The sequence below is a fragment of the Alternaria alternata genome (assembly GCF_001642055.1).
Source record: "Alternaria alternata strain SRC1lrK2f unplaced genomic scaffold CC77scaffold_2, whole genome shotgun sequence".
Lineage (NCBI taxonomy): Eukaryota > Fungi > Ascomycota > Dothideomycetes > Pleosporales > Pleosporaceae > Alternaria > Alternaria alternata.
In genome coordinates, this window is record NW_017306191.1 from 1,258,483 (window position 1) to 1,286,163 (window position 27,681).

The 27,681-nt window shown below is 52.4% G+C and overlaps 12 protein-coding genes across 12 annotated transcripts; 5 read left to right on the top strand and 7 right to left on the bottom strand.

The window, feature by feature from the left end:
• Nucleotides 1-98: 98 nt before the first annotated feature.
• CC77DRAFT_320687 (hypothetical protein) lies at nt 99-3,403 on the top strand. The gene is made up of 2 exons (XM_018531246.1): nt 99-928; nt 974-3,403. The coding sequence occupies exons 1-2, from the start codon at nt 356-358 to the stop codon at nt 3,320-3,322; spliced, it is 2,922 nt and encodes a 973-aa protein (XP_018390841.1). The 5' UTR covers nt 99-355; the 3' UTR covers nt 3,323-3,403.
• CC77DRAFT_1037521 (S-adenosyl-L-methionine-dependent methyltransferase) lies at nt 3,352-4,656 on the bottom strand. The gene is made up of 2 exons (XM_018527070.1): nt 4,467-4,656; nt 3,352-4,411 (listed from the first exon to the last, which is right to left on the bottom strand). The coding sequence occupies exons 1-2, from the start codon at nt 4,499-4,501 to the stop codon at nt 3,484-3,486; spliced, it is 963 nt and encodes a 320-aa protein (XP_018390842.1). The 5' UTR covers nt 4,502-4,656; the 3' UTR covers nt 3,352-3,483.
• A 464-nt stretch (nt 4,657-5,120) lies between these two features.
• Nucleotides 5,121-6,079, bottom strand: CC77DRAFT_926633 (hypothetical protein; the record flags this gene model as incomplete). The annotated part of the gene is made up of 2 exons (XM_018533943.1): nt 5,121-5,609; nt 5,657-6,079. The coding sequence occupies 2 exons, from the start codon at nt 6,077-6,079 to the stop codon at nt 5,121-5,123; spliced, it is 912 nt and encodes a 303-aa protein (XP_018390843.1).
• Nucleotides 6,080-6,174: 95 nt separating this feature from the next.
• CC77DRAFT_1046695 (hypothetical protein) lies at nt 6,175-9,800 on the top strand. Its single transcript, XM_018527453.1, has 9 exons — nt 6,175-6,788; nt 6,843-6,958; nt 7,009-7,027; nt 7,073-7,107; nt 7,293-7,322; nt 7,385-7,448; nt 8,088-8,296; nt 8,810-8,950; nt 9,198-9,800. Exons 1-9 carry the CDS (start codon nt 6,254-6,256, stop codon nt 9,315-9,317), a joined length of 1,269 nt encoding a protein of 422 aa, XP_018390844.1. The 5' UTR covers nt 6,175-6,253; the 3' UTR covers nt 9,318-9,800.
• Nucleotides 9,801-10,386: 586 nt separating this feature from the next.
• Nucleotides 10,387-11,014, top strand: CC77DRAFT_1005036 (hypothetical protein; the record flags this gene model as incomplete). The annotated part of the gene is made up of 3 exons (XM_018523318.1): nt 10,387-10,467; nt 10,497-10,781; nt 10,862-11,014. The coding sequence occupies 3 exons, from the start codon at nt 10,387-10,389 to the stop codon at nt 11,012-11,014; spliced, it is 519 nt and encodes a 172-aa protein (XP_018390845.1).
• A 1,285-nt stretch (nt 11,015-12,299) lies between these two features.
• On the bottom strand, nt 12,300-13,222 carry CC77DRAFT_321429 (hypothetical protein). Its single transcript, XM_018531247.1, has 2 exons — nt 12,769-13,222; nt 12,300-12,703 (listed from the first exon to the last, which is right to left on the bottom strand). The coding sequence occupies exons 1-2, from the start codon at nt 13,169-13,171 to the stop codon at nt 12,642-12,644; spliced, it is 465 nt and encodes a 154-aa protein (XP_018390846.1). The 5' UTR covers nt 13,172-13,222; the 3' UTR covers nt 12,300-12,641.
• A 942-nt stretch (nt 13,223-14,164) lies between these two features.
• Nucleotides 14,165-15,535, top strand: CC77DRAFT_1057208 (hypothetical protein; the record flags this gene model as incomplete). The annotated part of the gene is made up of 3 exons (XM_018527989.1): nt 14,165-14,263; nt 14,390-14,638; nt 14,693-15,535. The coding sequence occupies 3 exons, from the start codon at nt 14,165-14,167 to the stop codon at nt 15,533-15,535; spliced, it is 1,191 nt and encodes a 396-aa protein (XP_018390847.1).
• Nucleotides 15,536-17,954: 2,419 nt separating this feature from the next.
• Nucleotides 17,955-18,858, top strand: CC77DRAFT_321540 (hypothetical protein). Its single transcript, XM_018531248.1, has one exon. It carries the CDS (start codon nt 18,285-18,287, stop codon nt 18,657-18,659), a length of 375 nt encoding a protein of 124 aa, XP_018390848.1. The 5' UTR covers nt 17,955-18,284; the 3' UTR covers nt 18,660-18,858.
• Nucleotides 18,859-20,326: 1,468 nt separating this feature from the next.
• CC77DRAFT_1057209 (hypothetical protein) lies at nt 20,327-22,544 on the bottom strand (the record flags this gene model as incomplete). Its single annotated transcript, XM_018527990.1, has 2 exons — nt 20,327-22,296; nt 22,421-22,544. The coding sequence occupies 2 exons, from the start codon at nt 22,542-22,544 to the stop codon at nt 20,327-20,329; spliced, it is 2,094 nt and encodes a 697-aa protein (XP_018390849.1).
• A 164-nt stretch (nt 22,545-22,708) lies between these two features.
• Nucleotides 22,709-23,631, bottom strand: CC77DRAFT_1027966 (NAD(P)-binding protein; the record flags this gene model as incomplete). The annotated part of the gene is made up of 3 exons (XM_018526407.1): nt 22,709-23,162; nt 23,227-23,377; nt 23,439-23,631. 3 exons carry the CDS (start codon nt 23,629-23,631, stop codon nt 22,709-22,711), a joined length of 798 nt encoding a protein of 265 aa, XP_018390850.1.
• A 126-nt stretch (nt 23,632-23,757) lies between these two features.
• CC77DRAFT_321977 (hypothetical protein) lies at nt 23,758-24,829 on the bottom strand. Its single transcript, XM_018531249.1, has one exon. The coding sequence runs from the start codon at nt 24,713-24,715 to the stop codon at nt 24,083-24,085; it is 633 nt and encodes a 210-aa protein (XP_018390851.1). The 5' UTR covers nt 24,716-24,829; the 3' UTR covers nt 23,758-24,082.
• A 293-nt stretch (nt 24,830-25,122) lies between these two features.
• Nucleotides 25,123-27,427, bottom strand: CC77DRAFT_1076840 (terpenoid synthase; the record flags this gene model as incomplete). Its single annotated transcript, XM_018529252.1, has 5 exons — nt 25,123-26,338; nt 26,406-26,696; nt 26,755-26,987; nt 27,041-27,087; nt 27,148-27,427. The coding sequence occupies 5 exons, from the start codon at nt 27,425-27,427 to the stop codon at nt 25,123-25,125; spliced, it is 2,067 nt and encodes a 688-aa protein (XP_018390852.1).
• Nucleotides 27,428-27,681: the final 254 nt, after the last annotated feature.

The window sequence follows — 27,681 nt, forward strand, 5'->3', positions numbered from 1 at the left end:
GAAGATCCGTCTGAACGCAAGCGCGGCGGGAGCTAGATCGACGCCTAGCCAGGTACGAGACGCCATCGCGGCTGAAGTAAGCCCGATGAAACCTCCATCTCCAACTACGACTCCGACTGTGTTTGCTGTGCCTCTTGTCCTACAGACACGTTGCTGTCCTCCTTGAACGTTGTATAACAATTACCCGTGATTCTCGACTCGCTGCCTGTCGGAGAACAGCCGCGCTTCAATGCTAGTCTTAGGATAAGTAGAGCTTCACGCTCGCGCCGCCACAGATAGCCGCGCCGGTCGAGCCGTATACTGCATCATCCACACCCGCCTCCTTCCCTGCTTTTGAAGCAGACTCGCGACCACCATGCCGCCTTATGAAGCCCACGAGATGCGTCGTGGCAAGTACGCGAGAATCGATGACCCCGTCGACGATGTCGAAACCCCGACGCGCTTCTCCTCCGAATCCACCGGCACCCTAGAAGACCTCGAAGAGCACGACCCACTTGCGTTCGATAGCAAGATCAGGCGCAAGAAGAGCGCCGGAGATCTCAAGGTCCGGAAAGCGTCGTATAGAGACAACGAGTCTGCGGCGCCGTTCCCTACACAGCAAAGAAAGTCGCGATGTGCACCAGGCCGCTGCTGCTGCTGGCTTCTGGTATTTATCGCCGCTACCGTCCTGATACTTGCGTCGGGAGGCATATGGGCATACAAGGTCTCGGTGCCCGAAGATGGATTGAGTCCGCCGTGGTATCCTTCGCCAAAGGGCGGCACCGATAAGGCATGGGAGGATAGCTACAAGAGGGCTGCGGAACTGGTAAAGCAGATGACGCTGCCTGAAAAGGTCAACATCACAACGGGAACAGGCTGGAGCATGGACCTCTGTGTCGGGCAGACTGGGCGCGTAGACCGGTTGAAATTTCCCAGTCTGTGTCTTCAGGTACGTACGATTGACATGTGGCTAGGACTATACTAACATGCTCAGGACGGCCCATTAGGTATTCGATTCGCCGACAACATCACCGCGTTCCCTGCCGGTATCACTACCGGCGCAACATGGTCCAAGGAACTCATGTACCTACGTGGAAAGGCACACGGCAAAGAGGCACGACTTAAGGGCGTCAACGTTCTGCTAGGTCCCGCTATGGGCCCTCTCGGAAGGATGCCAGCTGGTGGCCGCAACTGGGAAGGATTCGGATCGGATCCAGTCCTACAAGGTATCGCAGCCGCGCAGACCATCAAGGGCATACAAGATGAGGGGGTCATGGCTACCGCGAAGCATTATGTCGGCAACGAACAAGAGCATTTCAGGCAGGCATGGGAGTGGGGCCTTCCAAACGCCATCTCGAGCAACATCGATGACCGCACATTGCACGAGATCTACGCATGGCCTTTTGCCGATTCCGTCAAAGCTGGAGTGACCAGTGTCATGTGTTCGTATAACCAGGTCAATTCCAGCTATGCTTGTCAAAACTCCAAGCTGCTCAACGGAGTCTTGAAGGATGAGCTCGGCTTCCAGGGCTTCATCCAAAGTGACTGGTTGGCACAACGTTCTGGTGTGGCTAGTGCTCTTGCGGGCTTGGACATGACAATGCCAGGAGATGGCTTGCGATGGGCCAAGGGCAATAGTCTATGGGGTCCTGAGCTCACGCGGGCAGTTCTCAACGGCAGCGTGCCGATCGATCGCGTCAACGACATGGTTACTCGTATCGTGGCATCATGGTACCAAGTTGGACAGGACAAGTGGGACAACGATGGGCCAAATTTCTCTTCGTGGACCAACGACGAGGTTGGCAAGCTTCACGAGGGCAGCCCATCGAACCATGAGATGGGTGTGGTAAATCAGTACGTCAACGCGCAAGGAGAAGGGAAAGAGGCGCACAGCCACCTAGTACGTCGCATCGCGGCCGAAGGCACTGTCTTGGTGAAGAACGAGGGCAAGACGCTACCCCTGGACCGCAAGGGTTGGAAGACTGGTGGCAAGGCTAAGACAAAGTTCCGTGTCGGTGTCTTCGGTGAAGATGCACGTCTCCCTCATGAAGGAATCAATCACTGCTCTGATCAAAGTTGCGACGAAGGAACACTAGCATCCGGGTGGGGATCTGGCGCTGTGAACTTCTCCTATCTAGTCGAGCCCATGTCAGCTATTCGGGATGCTTTCGACAACGAGACTGTATACGTCACTGACTGGCTGGAGAACAAGCTTCCTAGCCAGAAGGAGATCCTCGTAGACCAGGATCTCTGTATCGTCTTCGCCAACTCCGACGCTGGTGAGGGCTACGAGCATTACGGAAGCATACGTGGTGACAGGAACGATCTCAATCTGCAAAAGGGTGGCGACAAGCTGATCCAAGACGTTGCTAAAGACTGTGGAGAAGGCATGGGCGACGTTGTGGTTGTCATTCATACTGTTGGACCTGTCATTCTCGAGAACTTCATCGACATCATGAATGTCAGGGCCGTCATTATCGCCAATCTGCCTGGAACCGAGTCCGGCAATGCCATTGTAGACATTCTCTTTGGCGACGTCAACCCGTCTGGCCGTTTACCCTATACTATTGCCAAGAAGGAAGACGAATATGGTCCAGGCAGCAAGATTAAGTATCTTCCCAGTCCATCCGATGGTCTGGCGCCTCAACAGAACTTCTCAGAGGGTCTCTACATCGACTACCGTCACTTTGACAAACAGAACATCACTCCACGATTCGAGTTCGGCTATGGTCTTTCGTACACAGATTTCAAACTGTCTTCCCTCTTGATCGAAGAGAAGGGCGCTAAAACACCCTTTCCCAAACCCCGACCTGATGGCCTGGTACCACCCAGTTACTCCACGGAATTACCAGATCCCAAGTCCGCGCTATTTCCTGAAGGCTTCAACCAGGTAGAGCGATACATCTACCCATGGCTCGACTCTACAAAGGACATCAAGAAATCCGAGCCCATGAACCCCGCCCCACCATCTCCCCTCAGCGAGGCAGGCGGTGGCCCAGGCGGCAACCCCGATCTCTATACTACACTATTGACCGTATCAGCATCACTAGAAAATGCGGGACCAGTGGATGGCTCGTCAGTAGTCCAAGTCTACATTGCGTTCCCACAAGACTACAAGGATCATGAGACGGGCGAGCCTATTGACTTCCCCGTCCGTGTGCTGCGAGGGTTTGAGAAGATACATCTAGAGAAGAACACAGGAAAGCTTGTGCAGTTTGAGGTGACAAGAAGAGATCTGAGTTATTGGGATATAAAGAGGCAGAACTGGGTGTTGCCTAATGGCGAGTTCGGTATTGGTGTAGGATTCTCAAGCAGAGACTTGCCGTTGGAGGGCAAGTGGTAAGGCGGCGTTACTTGGATAGAATTGTGACTGGTTTGGTGCTGGAGTTCCATTTGTGTTATTTGTCGATATCCCATACATACATCATATTGCTAAATATGATCTTACTACCATTCACACTGCGATGCTTCTCGATTGTGCAACTTTGCTTTTCTTCGTGATACTCACAACTCACTCTTTCCTCTGCCATCCTGTTCTTCAATCGGTCTCCGGCCTCTAGCAAACAAGATTGTGCGCCACAGTTTCTTGCCAGCGAATTCCATGTAGTTCCTCTCCTTCATCGTTTTGACATCAATATCCACGAATCCAGCCTCAGTAAAAAATTGTTTCACGCCTTGAATAGTGAAGTGCGGGACTACGACAGAAGCTTCCATCTTTCTGCGAAATTCAGGATCGCTGTCGCCGACGTCGTGCTTTTGTTCGGCATTATGATGGTGTTGATGCCCGTGATGGTGGTGATCGTGCGAATTGGAAGCCTTTTTGTCGCTGGGACCGTGATGATGCCCATGTCCTCCATGATCATGACCATGCTTGTGATTGTGTAGAGCATGATTGCCCTCGCTCCCTTCGATCGGTTCCCCGTCCTCGCCAGCCAACAAATCTCCTCCCTCTAAGAAATCGTTGATAACCAACACACCACCCGGCCTCAGCCTGTCCTTCAACTGACTAGCGGCAAACACAACATCCTCGAAATGGTGGAACCCAAATCCAACAGTCGCAAGATCAAAGTTCCAGAACTCCTGTCCCGACAGTGATTGTGGCTGAGGGTCGGACTTGACAAACAAATCACCAACCACGGCGCTGACAACGTCTTCTGGAAGACCGGCATCGCGAGCACGAGTGTTGTATGTAGATACCATTTTGGGTGAGATATCGATACCCTGGGTCTTGGTAACGTAGGGTCCGAAGACACGTGTCATCAGCCCAGTGCCGCATGCATAGTCCAGAAGACGAACTTGTGTGGCATCTGTACTGGATCCCGTGTTGGTAAAGGGGATGCCGACCCAAGATAGATCGGAGCGAAGACTATCTGCGACTCGGTCGTTGACGACATTGAACCAAGGCTTGCTGTCGTAGGAGTCCGATATGGCACTGTGGAATGTTCAGTATACATGTGCGTGGTAATTCATAGAATGATGTATCGTACTCGAAATACCGACGGTTTGCCTCTGCGTAGCTCATCTTGAATGGTACGCTGTTCTCTGTAAGAGTGAGAAGTCTGTTTTATGGTTGTGATGTCGCTGATGCAGCGTTGTTAAATCTATAAAGTATTCTGGAATTGAAGAGAAACAAGTAATTGAGGTTTGGGGGATGATCAGACTTTCCTTTTATGGAGTGAAGAAGGTTGCGAGGATAGATTCAATGTCGCCGGTCTGCATCGGAGACATACGCACGCTAAGCCTATATTGGCCGAGCATCACAACGTGTATCAAGAAACACGCAATATACGAAATGATTTATTTGATATGGCAATAAAGGAGCGAAGAAGTCCCCGTTCAGATTTGCCAAAGCACATGTGGCTTCAGTTGGTCTCCTCCGAACATCGCCCAATTTGCACCTAGGATGTGGACACAGCTACCGGAGACATTGTGATATGGCTCCACAGGGTGCAAAGAAGCCTCCGTAGACCGCGACCTTCAAGTCACCGTCATGGCCGATAGTGGATGAGTCATTTCGACTGATGTTTGAGGCTATCGTGAAAAAGTAGCGATTCTCACTAGCCTTCCTGGCGTGCTTGGGTACCACCTCTTATCGAAATGATCTTGTGTCGTCGCGCCTATGTAGTTCGTGTCGTACGGTATCAAGAGAACATCTCTACCATGTTGCCCACATCTGCTTCCTCCGATACATCAACATTGCCCCCAGAGTTCTGATTCTGCAAAGCTTGTTGCCGCGCAAGGCCTTCTTCTCTCTTGCGCCGCTTCCTGACATCTGCATCTTCCCAATCAGCCTTGGTCCCGTTCAAAAGCTTCGGTTCGTAGATCTGCAAAAGGGCCTGGCGAAACCGACTTATACGATCAAAGTTGATCTTGAAGCGCTCGTTGGCAATCTTGATCAACGTTCGCAAATACTGTTGGTCTACCAGGGCAACGTTACTTCCATCATCATCTTGATAGCCAATGATGGAGTCGAATGAATATCCAGCTGACCGAACTGCTACCATAGGATTTGAATCTCCCGTGTTTGGTGACCCTAGACTCACGGCCCCGCTCTCACGAAATCCTGCAGTCAAGGCAGCAGTGAGGACTTTTTGGGCATGGTCCATTGATGCGCTCAGGATGTGGAGTATCTGTACCTAGTCAGAGTCTGCCGAAGATTTGCAAGAACCAAAATTACCATGGGTTCAAACTTGAGATGAATGTATCTGCAAGAAACACTAGGTGTTCTCTCCTCAGTCTCATATTTCTGCAAGCCAAACTCCGACATGAGATCATGATTTGCTTCGACACGTTCAACTGGCGTATGCGAAATGAACAGCCATGCACCCCCACCACCTTTGCCTCCTGGACCAGCACGTGATTCTTCCCCTTGAGCCGAGTCTGATGCTTCGGCATCTGCTTTACGCCCTTCTAAAAACACACTAATGCGCCCCGAGCAACTGCTTGTTGTAACGAGACCTTGGAGCTTATTGATCTCGCCGATTAGATCTCGGATAGGCGCATCAATGGAGCCCTTTGGGGACAGATCGTGGTACTCGCCATCTGGAGCATCGAGCTGTTCCAGGATCTTTTGCTTGCGTACTTCGAAGCGAGTCGGCATGTCTGTCGTGCTCTGTGGCTGTGTGGGAAACCCGTGACAACGCGCCGTATTTTCGCGTTCGAGTGCGTCATCCATGGTCTGTGCTCACATTCCCTTCCAAGCATCCACGTAGACGTCTGCAGTTATAACCAGTCATACCGCTTGCCGGCTCCGCAAACCAACTGAATCGACATCATGCCACGTAAAGCTACCAAAAGTACTGGTGCGCCGGCTTCCAGGAGTTCCTCCAAACGTCCCGCACCGGACGTTCCAGCAAGGCAGTCTAAAAGAGCACGGGCTGCGATTCGGAAATCGTACGTCGAGCCTGAAAGCGACACGGATAATGAGGATAGACCAAAGAAAGTTCAACTATCCAACGGTGACTATGACGATGATGAAGGGGTGGCCTCCGACTACGAGGAGCACAGCGACAAGGATCCATCGTCGGAATCTGAGCCCGATGAAACTGCCACTGACGATGACATCGAGAGCAAGCGGCCAACTCCGAGAGGGCGCACCACCAAGAACCTCCCTATACACAAAAAGGCCGCCGATGAGAAAGAGCTTTGGAGACCGGGAGCAAAGCTGGCACCAGGAACGCAGCTGGTCATCAAGAAGCCAAAGGCCCGAGATGCAGGCGACACGCCATATTTGGATCACACAATCCATCCAAACACAATGTTGTTCCTCAAGGACTTAGCAGCTAATAACGACCGTCAATGGTTGAAGCGTATGCAACCCTTCATAACGCTTGCTTCACTAGACCGCCCGCTAATGGTTACAGTCCATGACCCTGACTTTAGAGTTTCATTTCAAGATTTCATAACATTCGCCGAGAAGGTATCAGATAAGATTATTGAAGCAGACGAGACCATTCCCGAACTACCGGTCAAAGACGTGGTGGGTATTGACGATTTAGCTATCGTGAGAGACATCACTAACGCGTACAGATCTACCGTATCTACAGAGGTGAGCTTGAAGCTTGATTGTATCGAACCACGCTCACTACTCAAGACATTCGATTCTCAAAAGACCCCACCCCGTACAAGGTGAGAAAGCGTCTCAAGTTTTATTGGAAAAGGCAGAGCAATGCGTTCAAAGTCATATCTCGACATGCAGAGACAGATCTTGCTGGCCATCTAGCTGACTCTAACCCAATATCATCTGCCCCTCGAAGATGATTTTGTCCTTATGCTCGGTCATGGCAAGGTGCAAGCAGGCTGACCTAATCTAGACTTACTTCTCTGCGGCTTGGTCGAGGACTGTGAGTTATCTTTGTGCAGCAGTTAATCCGAGCCACAGACTGACATCGGACACAAACGTAAGGGACGAAAAGGTCCTTACGCGCACTACTACGTTCAGGTGCAACCCAAAGGCGGGAGCTTTGTAGGTATGTTTGATTCTCTTCTTCTCTTGTATGTGTGCGATTGCTATAGCCACGAGCTGTCGTGAAACCTCAACCGAGGCGAAGCGCAATCCCGTGGCCGCCGTGGTTCTTCTTTCGATCGAATGTGCATAATGTATGCATGTATACCTAATGGTTGCTGTCGCCCATGAGATCAAGGACGGGCCGAGGCCTGGCGGCTTTTGTCCTCGTGTGGCCGAGCCTCGCACTCCATGCTGTATTTTGCCGTAGCACGACCGCCATTTCACATATGACAAGGTACTGTCATTAGTGTAATTGGCAACCCTGGCCAGTACTGAAGAGCATGATCATGCCTGGGACATGAGTGCTCAACATACCCCGCTGTTGGTCTTATGTTCGTATCCGCGGTCGGACAGCGTAGCGTAGCATCTTGAGTCCCGATATCATACTGTGCGATATTCGTTGGAAGATGCGTCGGATCGCTTCGAGGTTCGGTCGTGTTCGGTACTGTGTTGTCGGGACGGTGCTCCTGTCTAATGCATGCCAATGCCTTGTCATCTTGCCTACGCAAGTAGCAACACAATCAACGGCGCGATAGTATTTCTAACGCTGTCTTACCGCCATTGTTATCATACTCGCACAGGCATACGCTGACTTTGGAAGGTGGTGGCTTCTGGCAGCCGGACGCGACGACCCTCGCCAAACTTCGACGCGACATCGACCGTAAACCGCACAAGTTCAAGGCGGTTCTGACTGACGCCGGCATTCGGGAGGCATTCCTCGGTGGCGTGAAAGATGACGAGAAGAAGGCTGTCAAAGCTTTTACGAGTCTGTCGATGAATCAGTCAAATGCTCTGAAGCGCAACCCAAAGGCGAGTCCCCTCTGCTTTGCCTTTCCTTGTATAAGACTGTCTTATCAGACGTCGGTCACCAAGCAGGAAGACGCGTCTCAATTGCCAATTTCCTGCAAGGGCAGAGTAATTTCTGGATGATTTTGCGACAGCTATGGCGGGATCGGGTGTCCTCCGCAGCCTGGCACAGATCAACTCCAAAACTAGCCCGGGAACTTCCCGCCTACAAGGATGCACTCCTGTGAAACTCTTCCGCTACATTATCTTGCGAACGGCACACGACAACGATGACGTGCAACTAAGCTTCGGTCTCGTACTGGACAGTTTTGCGTTACAACTGTGTGCCGTCCGGCAAAATAGAGTTTCAAATCGCCCCGCACTCAACAACTCAAGCTGAGTTCGAGATGTCATAGCTAGCACCCTTTCAACGGGCGGGGTTTTTTGCTGGTAGCAGCGTCACTGCCAAGTTGCGGAGTTTATTACGAACAACCTTCAGTCTCACTGTGCCTGCTCAAGTTTGCTGACAGCTCTCAGGGATATGACCATGATCACAAAGATATTGAACTTCTGCGGCTCCGCAATTTTACCATGGGGCGAAAGCTTACAGACGACGAAATTGTCGGTGTTGGAGGTTTGGAGCGTGTGGGTGAGCTCGTAGCCAATATGGTGCCCTTTGTAAGTCTAACGATTCGTATTCTTGACATTGATGGCATAAAACGTTCATTGAACAGCCGAAGTTAAAAGCGGCGGCAACTTGTTAGGGTTGTGCCTGTACATTGCAAGCTATGGGGTGACTATAATGCTGGCCAGTAGTGTGTTGGCATTGCGGTCACCCGCCCATTATGGAATTGTCCAGGTGTGGAGAGAGGCCTGAGCAATCTTGCTGAGGCGTTGCACACGAAGCCGCTAACGACTGTGGCAGATCACCTATCTTAACAGCATCGCGATGCCCGACGATGACACGTCAGACTCGAGCGACGGCGATGGAAGCGATGCCGAGCCTGACAATGACAGCGGCGCTGCAGAGGATGACGAGGCTTGATGAAGGCAATTTCAACAACGCATGTTCGAGGCGCGGTTCTTCCAGCCGAAGTCATTTGGATGCACACATTGGTGGAGCGTGGAGGAGTGGGCCACACAAGCGCGAAGCCCGCCAATAGACGCCTGTGTAACCCTGCGGCAGTGGCGCTGACTGGTTGGTCCCAACTCATCTTGCATTAGTTTTACGCCCGTTCAAACTGCTTGCGGGACACTGCGGCGCTAGAAGGTCACGTTACTTAGTGGGCTGAGTAGGACCGAGATATGCGAGACTAAAGTTTAGCAGATCGCAATAGGAAAAGCCTTTCTACGACCCTGGTCCCAGTTCTCTCGCTCAAACGCGGGCCTGCCGTCTTTCCTTAGCGGCTTCTGCTTGGTTCCAGCGAGCCAGGGGAGGCAGCGCACGGGGCTCACTTTTCACTCGTCTTCGATGATGACCCGGTGTGCATGGCTGACCGCATCGACGCCAAAGTCTCATCGATGACAGTGCAGAAGCGAGACGTATAGCAATCGCTTTGTATAATCACCCGATCACCTGCCCTCTCCATAGTGTGCTCTTGGGCACTGTGACAAGCTGCACACGTTGCGTTAGGCTTTAGACGGCCACGGCCCGAGGCGCACTCGTTGTCCTGGGATGCAAGGTTTCCGCCCTAACGCGTCTGATCATGGCCAGCTCCATTTCGTGACGACGGCTTCAGTGAGTCTTTACCGGCGCCTTAAGTCGCTGGCGGTTAGTTGCTGCATCGCTCTGCGTCATGCACGCACAAGAAGCGGAAGGTCGAGCGGCTTATACTGTTCGGTCACACTCGACATGGTGTAAGCATGACGCCAGCAGCTCCAACACGAAACCTTGACAACTGCAATACCAAGTGCGTCGAGTATATCGCAGGTCTGCATGCTCCATGTCAACCAAGCTGCGAGGCCTTTTGATGCTTTAGCACGTCATCAAAAGGCGGTGTGTTTGTAGGGCACCTCGTTGTGTCCTTCAATCCCACCGTCCATCACACCGATGAGCCGCTGATATTTCGTTCTTCCGCGAATTAGCACGCTTCGGGCTGATCCATCGACCCGCAATGGCTTGCGTCCGCTTATCCACCCCTTCCGCGTCTCTGATGATATTTACCGGCGTTTGTGACACAGCTGGATCTCGCAAAGTCAGAACGTGTCGCCTTACCCTTTTTAGCACTCCCGTCGGATTCGTGAGGCGAATATACACGGCGGTTTGCCCGAAGATGAGGCAAGCGGACGCTGCGGTACCAGACGGAGATGGAATACCGCTTATCCGACAGGATGTTGTCCCTCATACGGCTACTGCAAGAACGGAGCTTCTGTGCTGAACCATCAGCATAATGCGGTGCTGCGGCGCATTCAGAGTACTAACAGGATGCGAAAGACTGCGTGTACACCGATGCATAGCCATCACCAGGCTGACTACGCCTCTATCGCACCAGCACACCTTGACAGATCGGTGAGTGTTGTTTGTTTTGTAGTGGCCACGGTCGCGCTGTGGAAGCATTGTTTGCATTCTTTCTGCCTGTCAGACACTAGAACAGTGGCACAGGCTACAATTCGTCTCGGAGGCTTGACGATATCTTCCCGCCTGATGCATCTGCATCTGGATTTACGTGCAGATGGCGGTACACGAAACGCGGCACAAGCGACATGGCCGCTTGCACTGCGTACGGTGACACAAAAGGGTAGCCTCCGCAATTTCCAGCTATGCTATGCATATTGCGGGAAGGCTTCGGTGACACAAACTTCGTTAATCTAAATATCAACGGGATACACGCGGGAATTCCACTCTCGTCCCGGGCCGCTGACACACATGGTACCAATTGAGCATCTCCAAGTTGCCCTCGCGCTGTTCCCCGACGTCCATGAAGAAGACGATAGCTGAGCATCGCCTAAGCTCCGTGCCGCAGCAGTCATGGACGTTACGCGGCTATTTTGCTTGGGTGAACCGACCGAGGCGGCTGAAGATCACATCCAGAACAGATCCCGGTTGATCTACCCCACAATCCGTTCATTTGGTGTAACCGTCATCAGCGGCATTCAACGGCACTTTGCGATGTGTGCAAGACAAGGCTGCTGACATTTATTTATTGTCATTGTAGCAGCTTGCTCAGTGGGCCGATTCTTCCAGGCCGACTTGACTCCAGACGAATGACTGCATCGGTCCTCATCTATCATGGGCTGGTGACTGACTCAAAAGCCGGAATGCGGTGTGGCAGACAATCAAATTACAACAAAGATTAAATGCGATTGGCTGCAAGCTGTCAGCCCGCTTGATACAGTTCCAATAAGTGAAAAGGGTACCGTGTCCGGAATGACGGCTTTGACCGGTGCAGACACGTCTTGTGACCAAGGCAAGGTTTTTTGCTCTCGCATGCCACGATTAGGATTTACCCGTCGAGCAGCAGATGCAAGGCACATGCCAGCTGCGAAGCTGAGATTTGCCCAAGAGAGTTGAATACTAGGCAGGGGACGTGCTGATTGGTTGATTAAATTTGACCGAGACCTGGACGGTGGAAAACTAAGCACGAGATTGTGCGGGCCGTCCGCCCCAATCTCGAGGCAGAGGACGGAGTGTTTTGGCATGTGTGGATAGTCACGAACTACTGCTGACGATTCTTTGTTGAAGGTGTCGGCGTCGTCACCTATATGCGGCCAGCTGGAAAGAGGCCGGCGCGATGCCGAGGCTGAATACGCACTGGGCGTTTCGCTATTCTCCATGGTACCGTGCCTACATCCGCACAAGTCCGAGACTCGTCACCAGGCGGGACATGCGGCACCGCCACTACTCAAGACGACTCGACAAGTGCCGTTGGCTTGTCTGTATCGTCAGTCTCGACAATTATGGAGGCGTCGAATCAAGGGCGCAGGGAAGCGTTTTGCCATGGGCACCAGTTCGCAAGCCTTGGACCGGCGCAAGGGATGAACGGTTTGCCAAATTGTGGATGCCAGATTGAGAGGCGTGATTCGAGGACGAAAGTGGGCTGCGTCGCATGCCAGCCGTCTTACACGAAGCAATAGCAGCTGAGGATGAGGAAGTCGGTACATGATTTTTTTTCTCGCAGGCAAGACTGGCCAGAATCGGCTCTATTACCAACCAGCTTGTGTGGACTGAGAAGGCAAACTACTGCTGCTGGTTTGGACGAACGGTTCTCCCGGCGCAAGACATCGGCTCTCCCGTACACTGCCCCGCGAAGGAGTGCCTGAAGTCGCCGAGACGCACCGGCATGTGCTTGACTAGCAAGCAGAGAGCACTCACGTCACAGTTGTCCAAGCACTTAGCAGACGTGGTTGCCGAAGTGGTACACACCAACAGTCAGACAGGGATGGTGCCCGTCCTTGTCGAGCAAAATGACCGACGCCCCGAGTTGATCAGCCCTATCAGACATGTTGGCAGATGAAAAAAGACGGCAAGCCGCGTCCGGGAGGTTGAGGAGAGGCACATTTGCGAACCCTGCTTGTGCGTGGATCAGGCTGCGGGAGGCGGCAAGCAGCGATTGATTTGGGACGAGGAAGCTCGAAAGCCGTCACGATGCATGTGTGTACAAAAAAGCATAGCAGGGTCGGGACAGCAGGCTTCGCAGCAGGTCGCCGGCGCCAGCACGCACGGTACGACCAAGCTGACCGGACGCAGGCGCGTACCGTGGTTCGTGAGCTGTCGAATGGGCGAGCTATGGGCTTGGCAGAGGAAGCGACACGAGGGACGCAGAGACGGCCCGTAGACGATTCAAGAGCCCGAGGTGGTTCCATGAGTCGAGGCGACTGTGCCACTTGAGACGCATGCGAGCTGCAGACGGCGGGTAGGCTCTCGCACAAGCGCGGTGCAGCCAGCGCAGAGTCTGGCATCTCGTGCAGGCGGGCGGCAGAGTGACATTTAGGATGATGTGGCCTTGGGCTTTTGAGTATTTATTGCGGCGCCGTGTATGTAATTAAAGGCTCGTAGATCACAACGCGACGGGAGTCCCCGAGGTCTTGGCGAGTCACACATCTCAAGCAAGCTGCCGGGCCGCAGCAGCATCATGCACATGGGTGGTGGACAAGGCCTGTCTCGCGGCCATGGTCATGGGCGGCGCCATGGGCCTTGTCATGGGCGAGGTCATCATCATACACCGGCCAAACAGCAGCGCAAGGGTGTCGTCGCCGTCGTCGTGTCGGGACGAGGAGTCGGGCGAGGTGGTAGGGGCGCCTCGTATGTGTGCGTGTGTGTAGCTCGTCTACGCGGGTGGTTGTGGGCTGCACGTCTGGCTGCAAGTGAGGGTGCCGCATGGCATTTAGCGCGTTTGGCGGACCGTCGCCGTCGTCGCTGCATGGGGCGGACAGGGTTAAAAACGCCATCCCAGTAGAAGCGGCGAGAAGGTTGAGTTCGGGCACGCGGTGGGTAGTAATAGCGGCCGCTCCAACCTGAATCTCCTTTTTCGCTTCCACGCTCTTGGGTCCCGTCTCCTCCACGCGCTTCGAGAAGCCTTTCACTCCACAGCCTCCCTCACCTCTCCGACCTCTGCCACGACTGCTGCCTCGACCACAACCGCCGCCTCACACCCTCTCGCGGCCCAGAGCAATTCCTCCGACCCGCCCGCCTGCCCTGCCCATCGTCTCACTCTCCTGCAGCCGACGTTGCGGGCCGCTCTTGCCAGTATTTTGTGACACCTCACCCGCCCCAGAGCATTTTCCGCACCACCACCCACCACTCGCTCTCGCCCAAAGCCCTTGCACTCGCCCTCGCCCACAGCACACGCTGAGCAAGCCGGCCGCTGTGTTGCACTGCGAGAGCGCGCCGTGACAGCTCCCCGTTGCGCCCGCCATCCACCACCCACCCAGCTCGACCACGCAACCCAAAACATGTTCCCTCACCAGGGTGGCCAAGGCCAGCTTCCCGCCCACTGGCAACCGCCCACTGCCCAGCAGCCCGCGAATGGCTCGTATGCGCAGCCTCCGCATGTAAGTAGTAACAGTCTTAGTAGTAGCAGTAGTCGCAGTCTGTTGTCACGCGCGCTGCACGTCATGTCATGTCCCTCTCGTAAGCTCGTCTGGGTGACAGCTCGCTGACACTTGACGTCAACCTAGATGAACACCACGCTCCCACCTCCACCTCCACCGCCCCAAGAGCCCCGCCCCGACATGGCCCAACATCCTCAGTACCAGCACCAGCAGCCATATCGTCTGCCAGGCCCCAATGAGTGGACACGCGCTCCTCCTCCGCCAGACTATCGCCAGCAGCCACCACCGCCTCCCCAATATGTCCAGCAACACCACCAGCCGCCCGCCCCGCGACAGCGCACTGCCATTGCCTGTCGCTACTGCCGACGCCGCAAGGTACATGCTATTTGACGCAATTGACCCCAGAGAATGCCTGCTTACCCTCCCTAGATTCGCTGCTCCGGCTTCGAGGCGACTGAAGACGGCCGCTGCTCCAACTGCATGAGGTTCAACCAAGACTGCATCTTCACCCCAGTCTCGGCCCAGACTCAGGCCTTTGTTCCTGCACACACAGTCTGGCGCGGTGTCGGACAGCCACCGCCCATGTACGGTGCCTATGGGCAGCCACTACCTCCTGCCAGCCACGGCGAGCCATATGGCCAGCCGTCGCGCCAGCCGCAGTATCTGCCCAGCCCCACTGCAGGTCCGTACCCAGCTCATTCTGACTATGGCCCGCCCAGTGCTTCTCCAGATGATGCGAGCCGTGATGCGCTGGCAGGCAGGAAGAGACTCCATCCTGAGCCTCATACCCCTACTCTGCCGCCGCCACATCCTGGCTCAGCGTCACAGGCTCCTCATCGAGGCACTGGAGAAGGCTATGCCTATCCAGAGCCACCGTCTCTAACTTCGGCTGCTTCAACAGCAAACACTCCCACCCCTTACTCTTCCGCGCCTCCTCCCGCCCAACCTTACTACGCCGCACAGCCGCCGCGTCAAGCTTCTCCACAGAGCGCCTACCGCTACGAGCCGAGTCGCACCTCTTCATCGCCACACTCTCAAGCACCAACCACCCCCGGTGCCCCTCCTACGCCTTATTACGCAGCTCCACCGCAGCCCAACGGCGTCCTGCAGCCACCGCCTGCGCGCAGTGATGGCAGAACCCCACCACCGCCTACATCGACACCCTCGGCTAGACCCAGCATGCGCATCAATGACCTCGTAAGCGACAATGGCCCCGCTCGCAGCTCGACCGATTCGTCCATGCTCAACATGCTCAACCGCCGGCCCATGTAAAAATCTGCCTCGCGCAAGTGGAGACGCTCCGGAGCTGGTCTTACGAGAGCGCTTCGCACACCCGCATCAAGCGTAGAACAAGGAGCAAAATTTCCCCTCCGAATCTGTCAGTCGTCGTTTACTGCTTTCCATGTACAATCTGTATTTTCGTCCAATCGACGTTTGCTTATCGCAAGGAGTTCTGGCTGGCAACAGCGTGATTTCTGGGCGGCTATCTGAAACTTTCAAGAGCGACAAAGAACTTCCGACGTTTTCCATTTTAATACTTACGGATCCATTCCACTGTCCCTCCCGGATCTCATCTCGAGTGTGACCTAAACTACTATACTGGGTGGTTATTCTGTCTTTTCCCGCAAACATCTAGAACTGGGGGTGCATCATCACATGGAGGCTTCGTTGATATTTGCATCATCGTAGCGTGGGTTGGGTCCAGCATCAATGTGCTTCGCTGCATATTGTCTGGGGTAGTGGTCGCTTGTGCTTTTTGGTACCTCTTTCCTATCGTACCTATTACGTCTGTTTTTTTTTTCGCGGTATTCCCCTTCTTAGCCTGTCTCTACCGCATTTCAAAGTCTATATGGGAACTATTACTGGTGGGTGGCAATCTGATCGTAAACTCGCAAAGCACCTCGGGAGAGCTGAGGTTTCTCGCATCATCCTGTACGTAGTGGCTTCTTTTTTTCGTTACTAGCTATCTAAATTGGAGATGTTCGCTGGTGTAATGCTTACTCCATCTATTCTTTGCACACCTTTGTGAACGGGGCACCGTACCTGGCCTATGTCAACCGGGCGGTGCTGATCTTGAGAGCCGGAATCCCGAACTGGGCTTGCTTGTCAAAACACCTTATCCTACAGTCATCACACATGCTTACCCATCGCTCTTGCTTGCGATCCCGCCCAGCCTGGCCCTGTCTAACCACGATGCCAAGACACGTGCCTGATGGATGTTGACATCACATGGTACGTTACGTTACGTACGACAAGCTACGCAGGGCAACCCGACATGGCAGGTATACGATAGCGGGTACGCACGTGTTGCACCTACCATTTCAGGGCAGCACGTCCCCACGCAAAAGAATGGACAGCCGAACTCAGCCATCCGCGCCTATCGATATTGTTCCCATGGGGAGCAGACTTTGTCGTGGCTTCGATCGTATCATTACCGTACCACGGCAGCACAACCTCACTGACATCTACCCGACAGGTGTACGTGCATGACTCAATTACGCATGTTCTCATAGCACAGTACAGTACGTCTACCACGGTACAGATTCGGGGTCTCGGCGTGCCGGAGCGCTGCTACCAGACAAGTCTCGATCTGTCATTCTCGAACTACATCGGCACGGGACGGATGAGTTTCCATGGTACAAGGGCAAATGGAAGCATCCAAGGCCGTCGGACTAGAACGTTGCTGTCTGTCATCGCTGGTTACGACGCATTCTAGCATGCACGATGTAATCATTCCAATCAAAATGATTTCATCAGTACCAGTATCGTCGAGTTTGTGCTGCGGCTCGCTCGGACGCAGGGAGGTTATCAATTGCGAATCCGACAATAGTTCAATGTATCGCAGCACTGACTTGCACCAACATGTCACCCCAGATATCAGTTGAGGCTCTAGAATCCTAGTGTACCACGATTGCTTTGGAGCAGCTGATGAACCCTCAAAACTCTATTACTTTTCCGTCCCTTCCTGCTACCGTGCGGTGCAGCATCGTACCAAAGGCTAGGTTCTGGATCGCAGTCCGCCGATGTTGTCCTACTGAACAGACGGCTTGGCTATAGGCCTGTCTCACATCTACTGGCTATTGACACGCCCGCCGTTGCATGGTGTCGCCGCTATGGCGTACCGTTCAACCTCGACTCGCTAACGGAACGGTGCGAGAGAAAGAGAAGGGTTTGATTCGCTGCCACGCTGGGAAGCAACTCCGTCATGAGAACTGCCAGAGCATGCAGGGCAAAAATTGCAACAAAAAGGAACTGTGGTTCTAAAGCGACCTAGCGTACCGTTCTTTTGCTGCCTCGACACGAATGCTTCTCCTTGGCTTGCCGAGACAACAAATATCCAGCTGACATATTTTGTTTGCATCACTTAATTTTCATGTGGATAGACCATTAGGTCTTTTTTCATGGTTCAGGGTTTCGGCAATGCAATCGGATCTGGGAAAGTTTGTCGTCGCTAACGAACGACGTCGTCACGAATCAATATTAGCCTGTCAGCGTTTCAGTCGAGTAAGAAATATCTTGCTTCCACAAAGGAGCCAGGAACAGGGGGAAAGGAGGCCTTTGTGGTTGCGACTCGCTTTCAGCCGATCGTAATAGCAATCCCTCACATATGCCTGGGATACATCGCTGTTCGACGAAAACGTACGTGCCCGGTCAATCCCCCTAACTCCGAATTCGGACTGTACAAGCTAAATAGTCGTTGCCCGTCACGGGACGGTGCGAGCAGAAGTTTCGAACCGGGATGCTCGATGTCGCAAGCTCAACTAAGCTGAGTCGAGCAATTGCGGGCCCTGACCTTGTCCCTTCCTTGTCTACTCATGTTAGCGTACCGCTCTTTGTCTTTCTCTCGCTTTTGGCTTCGCAAGTGCATCTCCGGAGAGGACAAGTCCGGATCTCATAGTATAGCTGTAGTGTGTGTAGGTAGTGCTTACTAAAAAAAATCGATGGAAGATAAGCTAGGAAAGCGAGGGTGCTAAGCGCCTCCAAGGCAGTTTTCCGCTGCCCTTGCATCGCACTGCTAGACATGGCTGGCTGGCTGTCACATCCGCTTGGCACCAACCCACGGTCTCATTTTTTTTGCGTGCTTGCGGGAGCAAGCACACGACGCACAACTCCACAAGTTTTTCTTGTTGGCCAGGTCAAATGTGCTGTGCTGTTGCCGCTGTCCGTCCGGCAAAAGGATTCTGACCCTGGACCCATTTCCTCCGTGCCATCCCTTGCAATGCACCAACACACATGCCATGCTGTAACCGATATGTCAAATGTGCCACGTACGCCTGCAACCCCATCAGTTCCGCCGCCCGAGCCGTGTGTGCTCGCGTGTCGAAATCTGCGTTCCCATCACACATCTCATCACAAGAATGGTAGGAAGCAAGCAGCCTTGCCTTCCTCATCCTAATGAACTACGCTACATGCGCCGATTGAATCGTCTTCATCCCTGCCGTGCGTAACCGCAATAGCCATAATCATGATCCCACAACACGCCATATCATCCTATACCTGACTACGCTACTTCCCACCACCACCAACAAAACTATCGACAAGCTCTCAGCGCTTAAAATCATTGTATGCACATACCCCTCCCTCCCCCCCATCCATCGCACATCCAACGAAACCAGCGGTGAGCAGCGGGAAGAAGCCCTGACCTACCCTGTGCTTGACCCTCTCCGTGCCCACTGCCCACACCATTGCCTCCATCCTTAGCGCCCTGTAGCATCGGCCCCAAGGATCTAGCGTACCGTGTTTCTTGCAGCGGAAAAGGGGTTAGTTCGGCTGGACCTCGCTGGGGGGCCATGTGCGTGCGGTAGGGATCTGGGTTCATGCGCCGGACCGCGATATGTCAGGTTAAAGTGGAGATGAGATATGGAAGGGCGGCGGTTTGGCCGGTTTCTGGTTGATGACGCGGGGTGGGTGCCTAGGAGAGGGGGAGGCTGGAGGAAATCGCTCGGATGGGCTGGTGACGACGGTCTGGTAGTATGTGTGAGTGGGATGAGAGAGGTCGCGAGCTATGTAATGATGGTTTATCCCAACTTCGTAGTCATCTGGTACACGCGGTACATGCTGCTGACTCGATGGAAACGGCAGAGCAATCTTCCGTGTCCAATAAATCTGCGGCATTTACAAGCATCTTAAATAGAGGTGCTAACTTGCTCATCGACAATTCGCTTCGAAACGACGGGTACCATGCATGCTGATACTGAGTATGCTCAAGACATGAACTCGTCTAATGGTCAGCTATCAGGACGCTCTTGTCTCTTCAAAATCTTGATAGAAAGCTGTTTATATAGAAGAAACGAGTGGCTCACAGATTTCAATACGTGCCCTAGGTAGAGATGTGCACTATTGCTCATCTGTTGATCCATACAAGCAAATCTCCACAAGTATCTCTAGGGTGGATTTGATTAGATAGAAGCTCGCAAAGAGCAAGCTCCTTCGCATTTAGCACAGGTCTCCGCCACAGTATTTACTTGAAGCCTTCTAGCTGTGAACAAGCTAAGCGTCGGAGTTGAAAAGCACACTACCACTGGGCGGTACTGAACATGTATAGAGCAAGTAGAGTCAGTCAGTCCGTCGGCTTGTTTCACGTAGTGCCATCGCATGTGCACCTACCATGTTAGAAATCCGATGAGACTAAACATGTGAGTACTTGCATGAGAGATACTCGACTGTGCGCAGATGCTGGGCTGTCTCTAGACCTAAGTTTGTAAGAGTCTTAACAGCCCGCAGCTGTTCGCAGCTCCAAGTGGTTTCGGGGCAGCACGGCATTTTTCTTAATCAAAGCCAACAAGCTACCTCATAGCTTAGAGTTCAATTGCTACGCGAGCTCAATTTCATGATGCGGTACGGTGCATCATTCATGCTGTATGACCTTGACCCTCCGGCTTTTCTCCAACGGTTCTCCATGCATAGACGAAAGCGACCCTCTTGGTTGAGACATCTACTCATACTCTAGCAAAAACAAGCAAGAATAGCAAATTGTACGCATTAGTCAAACTGACCAGCTATCTGCATGTGTGGCCCATGGCCACAAGAAACCTCAGTACAAGTACCAATACCGCTAACCCATCACTTCTTATTGCGTAAGCGTTTCTTGTCTTCTGAACCCATCACAAGCATATTCCTCAAAGCCCGGAGAACATGTTCCCACAACTGATCCCGTCTGAGAGCGTGACGAAGCAGATCGCGTCTGCGCACTCCTGCAAAAGGCACGGTAGGCTGAACATTCGCATTATGATTGTGGGCGTGTTCAAGGGATGGAACTCTGGCTGAAATGTTGTTTGTGGGACGCTCGGGGGCTGGATGTGGATTGATGAGGGGGTCGTTTTCACCCATGGCATCTACGGTCTCATCTACGTCTGAGTCTGTGCGCCTGTCGCGTGGTGCAGAAGACTGTGGTTGCCAGTCTATGGAACCATCCAGGTTTGAGCTCGTACGTTTACTGCGTGATCCAGACGATGGCCGACTCTCGAACGAAAATCTCCTCCTGGTAGCCCTGGTAGAGGAGTAATCACTGCCGCCGTCTCTGCCGTCGCCTGGCGTGAAGATTCTGCTCTCATTGGGTAGCCGCCCTAATGCTGCTGACACTCCATCTAGTCTGGTAGCCGTGCCTCTTTCTTCTTCTGCCTTTGCATTCTGTTCGTGGAAATGCAAAGAGGCAGCATCTGACAGGTCGCTCGAATCCCCGGATAATGCTGAGTAGTGTGACTTAGGGGAGCCCGGTACGTACACGTAGGTTCCATAATCATTTGTGGGGATCCAGGAAGGATCGTTTATGTCGGGAAGTATGAAGCCGTTCCTAGAGCTGTTTCCAGATTCGTTGGGTATACGTTCGCCTTGGTCATCGATCCTGGAGCCATTGTCGGGCTCGTTGAGTATATCTTCCGCTAGATGGTCGTCTTCATGGCCGCGAATATGGCTGCCTCCAGGCCCGTTCGCTGGTTCGTCCTCTTCGAGAGGTTCATCGTCCAGTGGTTCAGGTGTCCCAGCACCACCTCGAAGACAAAGTAGCTGTCGCCATAGCGGTACAGGTTGCTCAGCTCCTTTCCCTGAACCTAAGGGCTGTCGGTCGCCATTATTCAGTGCTGACGGTGGCAGTATAGGTTGCTGAATATCTCCCTGCAAAGCGTCCCAAGCACTGTATGCCTGAACCCAAATATCGTCATTGCTCGAGGAAGAAATCCAAGTTTCAAAAGCGGCGCCCAGGCACTTTGAGTCTTGTCCCGGTGGTGCATCGGTATGGTTCTTTCGAATGCGATACTTTGAAAATCCGCGCTTGAACCTTTCTGTGCATGCCTTCTCTGGTGGTGGCCACTTCCATAGGGTAGGAGGGCCACCAGCACCATAGGCCGTTGTGGCTCTGGCTCTGGCTGCGGCGTTGGCGGGTGCTTCGGTTGCAAGTCTGTTTGTCGCATTGACTTTGACTTGCGCTTTGATAGTAGGTATCCACCGCTTCGCCGATATCCAGAAAGATATGGGTGTTCGCAAAGTGACCGCACTGGAATGCCAGTGTCTATCCCGTATAAGAAGCCTCCATTCTTCGTTCACGGTGAGATCGTTCTCTAACATCGCTCTCCGCTCTATGCGAATCGAGCGGCCGGACGACACGTTGTCGTGACATTCGTATGGATTGCTAGATGCAGCTGCTGGTAGCGCGAGACCGACCGTTGGTGATGCAGTGGGTACTGCAGATTTTTGGCTGGAAGCGTTGCCGTCCACAGATCTGGAACTAGCCACACGAGTGTCGGATGTTATACTGCCATAGGATGGAGTTCCCCCAATCTTCCACCACGAACTCGCATCTCGACCCGCAATTGTAGGCGATGAGCGTTGAGCTGGATGAGCGTGATGTCCGTCGAAGTTGGCAAAAGGGTTCGTGTTTGGATTCGTATCATTGGTAGATGGAGTGAAGTTGCCATGCGGATTGAGCGTGGGTTGGACGGAGCCTGGAAGACCTACTGTACTCTCTGAATGTCTTCGTCGGCTAGGTACGGGCGCGAGTATGGCCTGTTCGGTGGTCGAAGATGCGGGTTGCGGTTCTGAGTTGATTGACTCCTAGTCAGACCTCGAAGGCCTAGTTTGCCTGTCAGTGACAAGCACTTTGAATGTCAGAATAGCACGCTCACCTTGAGAAGTTCCTTATGTCCGTCTTCCTAGATTTACCCTCAGATTCCTTGGGCTCGGTAGCGAGTGGGATTTGCAGATCTGATTCATGCGTCTGTACGGCGGAGGGTGTGGATATGGCGTCCGGATTGTTGTCGTCTTGCAAGTGAGCAGGAGCTGCCATGGTAGTGATGAGTCGACGAGTGATGGTTGAGTAACGATAGCAGATAAGAGATACTGTTGGTGATGCAAGCGGTGGTGGTATAGAAAAAACTGATGTTAGTAAAGTTGCGAGAGAGAACAAGTGGTGGCCTTTGTGAATTCGAGCGCTTGCATTTTGTATGCCTTTCAAGGCGGCACTTCCTTCCCATCCCAGTCCCAGCACTTGCCCCGTCCTTCAGGCGCCACTTGCCGGATTACGTCAACTAGCCTTTCTGCAACCCAGTCGCGCTCAAACAGCTTCTCCTTCTTGACGTTACTCCAGAAATCTTTGCTAAAACCAGTCTTGACGGTTCCGGGATGTAAGGCAATCGCCATCGCGTTATCGCCCGACGCAGTCCTCAGATGGTTGTCAAAGGTTTTGACTACCTGATTGACACCAGCTTTTGATGCACGATAGCTGTACCATCCTCCTAGACGGTTGTCACTGATACTACCAACGCGAGCTGACATGATAGCCATTGTAGCTACATCTGGTAAGCCCGTCATGTCCTCTTGTTCCTTGTCAATGACTGCACTCTTCCTTGGGAGGAAAGAAGAAAAGTGCTTGAGCATAAGCATTGGACCCAGAGTATTAGTTCGGCTACGCATTGGTGTACGTAGTCAGTACACATCGCATGTCCGGTTTAGATAAGACCATTACTTACAAAGTCAATAACGCTTCGTCAGCGTTGATTTGGGAGGGTGACTTTTCTGGGAAAAGGATCCCCGGCACCATCATAGCTAGTTGAAGCTGATGAGGGCCATCACTGAACTGCTTCTTGCAGGTCGCTGCTGCATCTGCAATAGTCGTCTCGTCTAGAGTAAGATCAGTACTCGAGCGCCATTGTGCACATTATCACATATGCTAAATACGTACCTAGAACATCCAGTTTCAACACCGTCAATCGCCTCTCGTCAACATCCAAACCATCGAGTAACTCCTCCTTTGTCTTATCGAGATCCTTTCGGGCTGTTGTAACAACGGGCGCGTTCGTAGTCTGCAACACCCGTCTTGCGAGTGCGAAGCCTATGCCCCGAGAGGCCGGTGAGATCAGCGACCACGGTGGCATCGCGATGGGGGCAATGGAAGGGTAGCAACAGATGCCATGCTCGTGACAATCTTTTGATGCTTCTGAGCTTCGCGAAAAGTGGTCGGGACGCGATCGATGATGACATACTTGCCCTGTCGATCGGTCGGCTAGTGTAATTTGAGCTAGCGCATTCTTCACCCGTCTCCAGCCAGCATCACTTCACTCTGAGCATCTTTTTCTTACACACCTGACATGCTCAAAGAAAGGCGCAGTCTGTATGAGGTCACATCGAAAGCGTCAAGAGCCCATACAACTGTGGTTATCAACGTTCTGTCGCAACGGCGCGATATACTTTTGGCAGTGGGTCTGAACGACGCAACTTTCCGTCGCGGAACGTAAGTATGCAACAGTCTCAAAGTCTCACCGCCCATAGCGCCGTAAGTCACTAGCCAATATGTAAAGAAGCAATGCTGCATTCTTTGCACGTATCTTAGTTATCGTAAACATCGATGTCGAAGTCACCCTCACAAGAAGTCGCCATCGCAGCTCCGGCACTTGCCATCTCTGCACCAATGTCCGTCTTTGCTTGCTCTCGTCGTTTTGCCTCTCGCTGCTGATAGTCTACCTTTTGCTTCTTGGCCCGCTCGTCGCGCATGTCATGCTTCTTTGTACGTCGCGCCGCAGCTAGATCCTCCTTAGCGCTCAATTCCTCCTTTGCCTTCTCAATCTTGACCTTCAGCTTTTCCTCTGCAGTCATGATGTTCTTTGGCATGTCGTAACGCGATGCCAATTTCTCTTCCTTGGTTTTCAACCTTGCCTTCAATACACGCAGACCGCTGTCCACTTTATTGAGCCTGTCCTTTATGTCCAGTTGTGCAAGTCGAAGCCTCTCATCCTTGCTAACCCGAACGATGAATTGATTCGAGCCCCGATTTTTGAAGGACTTGTGCGAGTCGGAAATCAGCGTGGAGTTTACTGACGTTCTGTCGACTGCCATATCGCGCGTGATATGGTGTGGTCGTCGGGGAGGTAGATCATCGGACTTAAGCTGTCCTTCGCTCTGGGTAGGTAGGGGAGTCGTGTCTCCTACTCCGTGATACAGTGTTTCGGAATCTTCAGACATTGCAGTGTCTATGGGCGATGTCGTTACGTGGATGGGTGTTCGAGGAAGAGAAGATACAGCGCTTCAGGAAGTTTAGATCGTGGTCGTAGTGATCTTGGTTAGATGAGGGGAGATGACGTTGATAGTGCTTAAACGTTCAGGACTGGAGATTGTTCGTTAGGTGAGTGCCGCCGATCAAGTGAGCGTGAGTCTTTAATGTTTGATTGAAGCACTACCTAGTCTTAGCGTATGCGATACGGCCTTCACTATTGTGCTTGTCGCGCTCTTCTCAACACCAGAATAATTCAATACGATACAGAGCAGAGCTACAAGTATGGGGGGGGGGGGGGGGGGGGCTATGAGGTCAACCACGGTCAGTTGTGGCTACGAAAAACATGCCAAAAGCACGTCAGTAACTACGTTTCGATCTACACCTCGAGTCTCTGTAACAAAGCCCTCAATATCCAATTTTCCCTTCCAGTAACATCCTCAACTCTCTTCAAGCCAGCATGAATCTCCCCCTGTAGTCGTCTCAATGTATCTCGCGTATACGTCATGCTGCCCGCTCGGTCGAGTTGCCCCAGCACAAGCTTTTTCTGCTCATCTGATAAATATCCGATATCCCGCCGTTGTCGGAGAAGCTCATACAGTTCAGCGTTGTCTTCGCAACTTTTCAACGCGTGAACGAGTGGGAAGGACATTTTACCCTCATCCAGATCCTCACAAAATCCCTTTTGAGCACTGTATTCCGGCGAATGAAGGTTCTGATAATCATCGCGGACCTGGTATTGTATCCCAATACAGCTTACAAGCTCCTCAATATCTGCGCCTTGCGTAACTCGCAACAATTCGCAATCTGCAGACTCAAGCAGAAGCCGCACCAACAATCGAAACAGACCTCCAGTCTTCTTGTTCACCATCTCCAGATACTCGTTCTCGGACGGACACTGGGTATGATATGTCCAAAAGAGATCATAAGACTGGCCGATGTGCAATTCGGCGAGTTCTTCGAAGACAATCTTTACCTCTGCGGCGCCCAATTCTTGAGCCTCACTCACAGCTTGGAGGACTTCGTAACATCCGGAGTTGATCGTTTGTGCAATACCGAAGACGGTGTGCGTCGCCGGCTGACCTCGTCGGAGATTAGACCCATCTTCGATATCATCGAGCATAAGAGATGCAGCGTGTAGACGGTTTCCTAGTGATTTGATACGGGATACGACGGTCTCGGGTACGTTGAGCCAGATATTGAGAGCGTCGATGAAGGTGTCTCGTACACCTTTGGAGGGGAGTGAAGTGATGTAATCGAAAGGTGCCTGGACATTTTCTTGGCCTAACAGATCATTGCAAAGTATTTGATCGTCCTTTAAGGTCGAAGGAGAGACAGATGTATAAGAAGAGATCGAAACATCATCCCTCGTTGTGAAGCTGTCGTCTTCGGAGGCTTGAAGGGATGAATCGGTAGACGAACGCCGGGAGCTTTCATCCCGCTCTTCCTTTACCTCGGTTCGTATATAAGCATCGTACTCAAGACAAAGTGTCTTTTGAAGCGACTCCGCTGTCAGTCCATCTTCCATGCCCACATTCGGGTCATATCTGTACTCTCGGTGGTACCTCGGACAATTCAAACTCCAAACAACATTTCTGGTAAGCCAGCGCGTCCAAATATCTGTCAAGTTTCTCAGGTATGGGCGCATTATTCTGCCGAAACTCTGCAAAGCTCCCCAGAAACTGCTCCTCGTATCTTTTCGTCGCCTCCAAAGTCATGCTTTTTGCCGCATTTACATCCATGTTGTACCATTGCATGTGAAGCCAGACCGCGTTCGTCAGTGTTTGCGACTTTCCAGATTTTTCGAAGTCCGCATATTCGCGGTCAAAGGAGAAGAAGTCATTAGCCAGGCCGAGAGCTGCGTAACAAGGCTTGCGAATTTGCTCGAGTTTAATGTCCTCTTCTTTGCTGAGCGTCACACCCATGCCAAACAGCAGCATGGCTTCCACAAACCTAAAACAGTCAGTTTTGACAAGCGCATTACTTATTCAACAGCAAAGAGAAAACTTACGGCGCTCCAGTATCAATCATGCGGAAGTTCACGTACTCTTCCAGGTGGGTAAAGCACTTGTTCTTGTCTCGTAGAGTCGTATCAATCATCTCTGTCCACACACTTTTTACCCGTTCAGTACACGCATAGTCGATGGAAGCAAGCTGTATCATGATCTTCGCTTGAATCTGTGTCTTGCCCAGTGCCGGGTTCGTGTTTTTCCACTCTCTTTTGTTTTGATTATCAGCACGCGACTACGATCATCAGTGATCTTCAATCTGAAAAACCAATTGAACTTCTATCATACCGTTTCTGGTTTCTCAAGCTCAATCATATTATCGTAAAGGAATGCATCTGCATTCAGTAAGCAGACTACCTCAGTGATGGGGAAACCGTATGGTACAGGTATCGTACACTCAAGCACATAAGCGATCATGCGCAACCTTTCCGGCTTGGTAAGTGGTAGGACCACAGCCGAGAAGTTGCCGTTGATAGGGTTACATCCCCCGAATTCTTCGATTGGCCCGACGTATTTGATCCAATCTTGTCTCGCTTCGTAACATCCAGCGTTGGCCTCGGATTCGTATTTGTGGCGCCTCAATGTGTAGTCCGAGCAAAGGCTGTGTGTATCGTAGTGAGAAAGAGAGACAAGGTAAGAAGTCTCATCATCTGATGCTTGCTTTGGTCTGTCCATGATTACGGGGTAAAAAAAGAGATCAAAAAGGCCAAGTATGTTCTCGGGTTGGTTTTGTTCCTCCAGTTGGTCTCAGAATTCTGCAAATAGCACGTCTCTTAAATCAGACACGTAGTGAGACATCGTCATCTTTTTGCATACTTCTTTATGAAGTATTCGACATCATAATGAAATCAACTCTTGCGCGTACCGAAAATCTGTGTCATGGTCATACCTGCGCACTCACGTGTGCACAGTTTCTGTCATGCCGATCG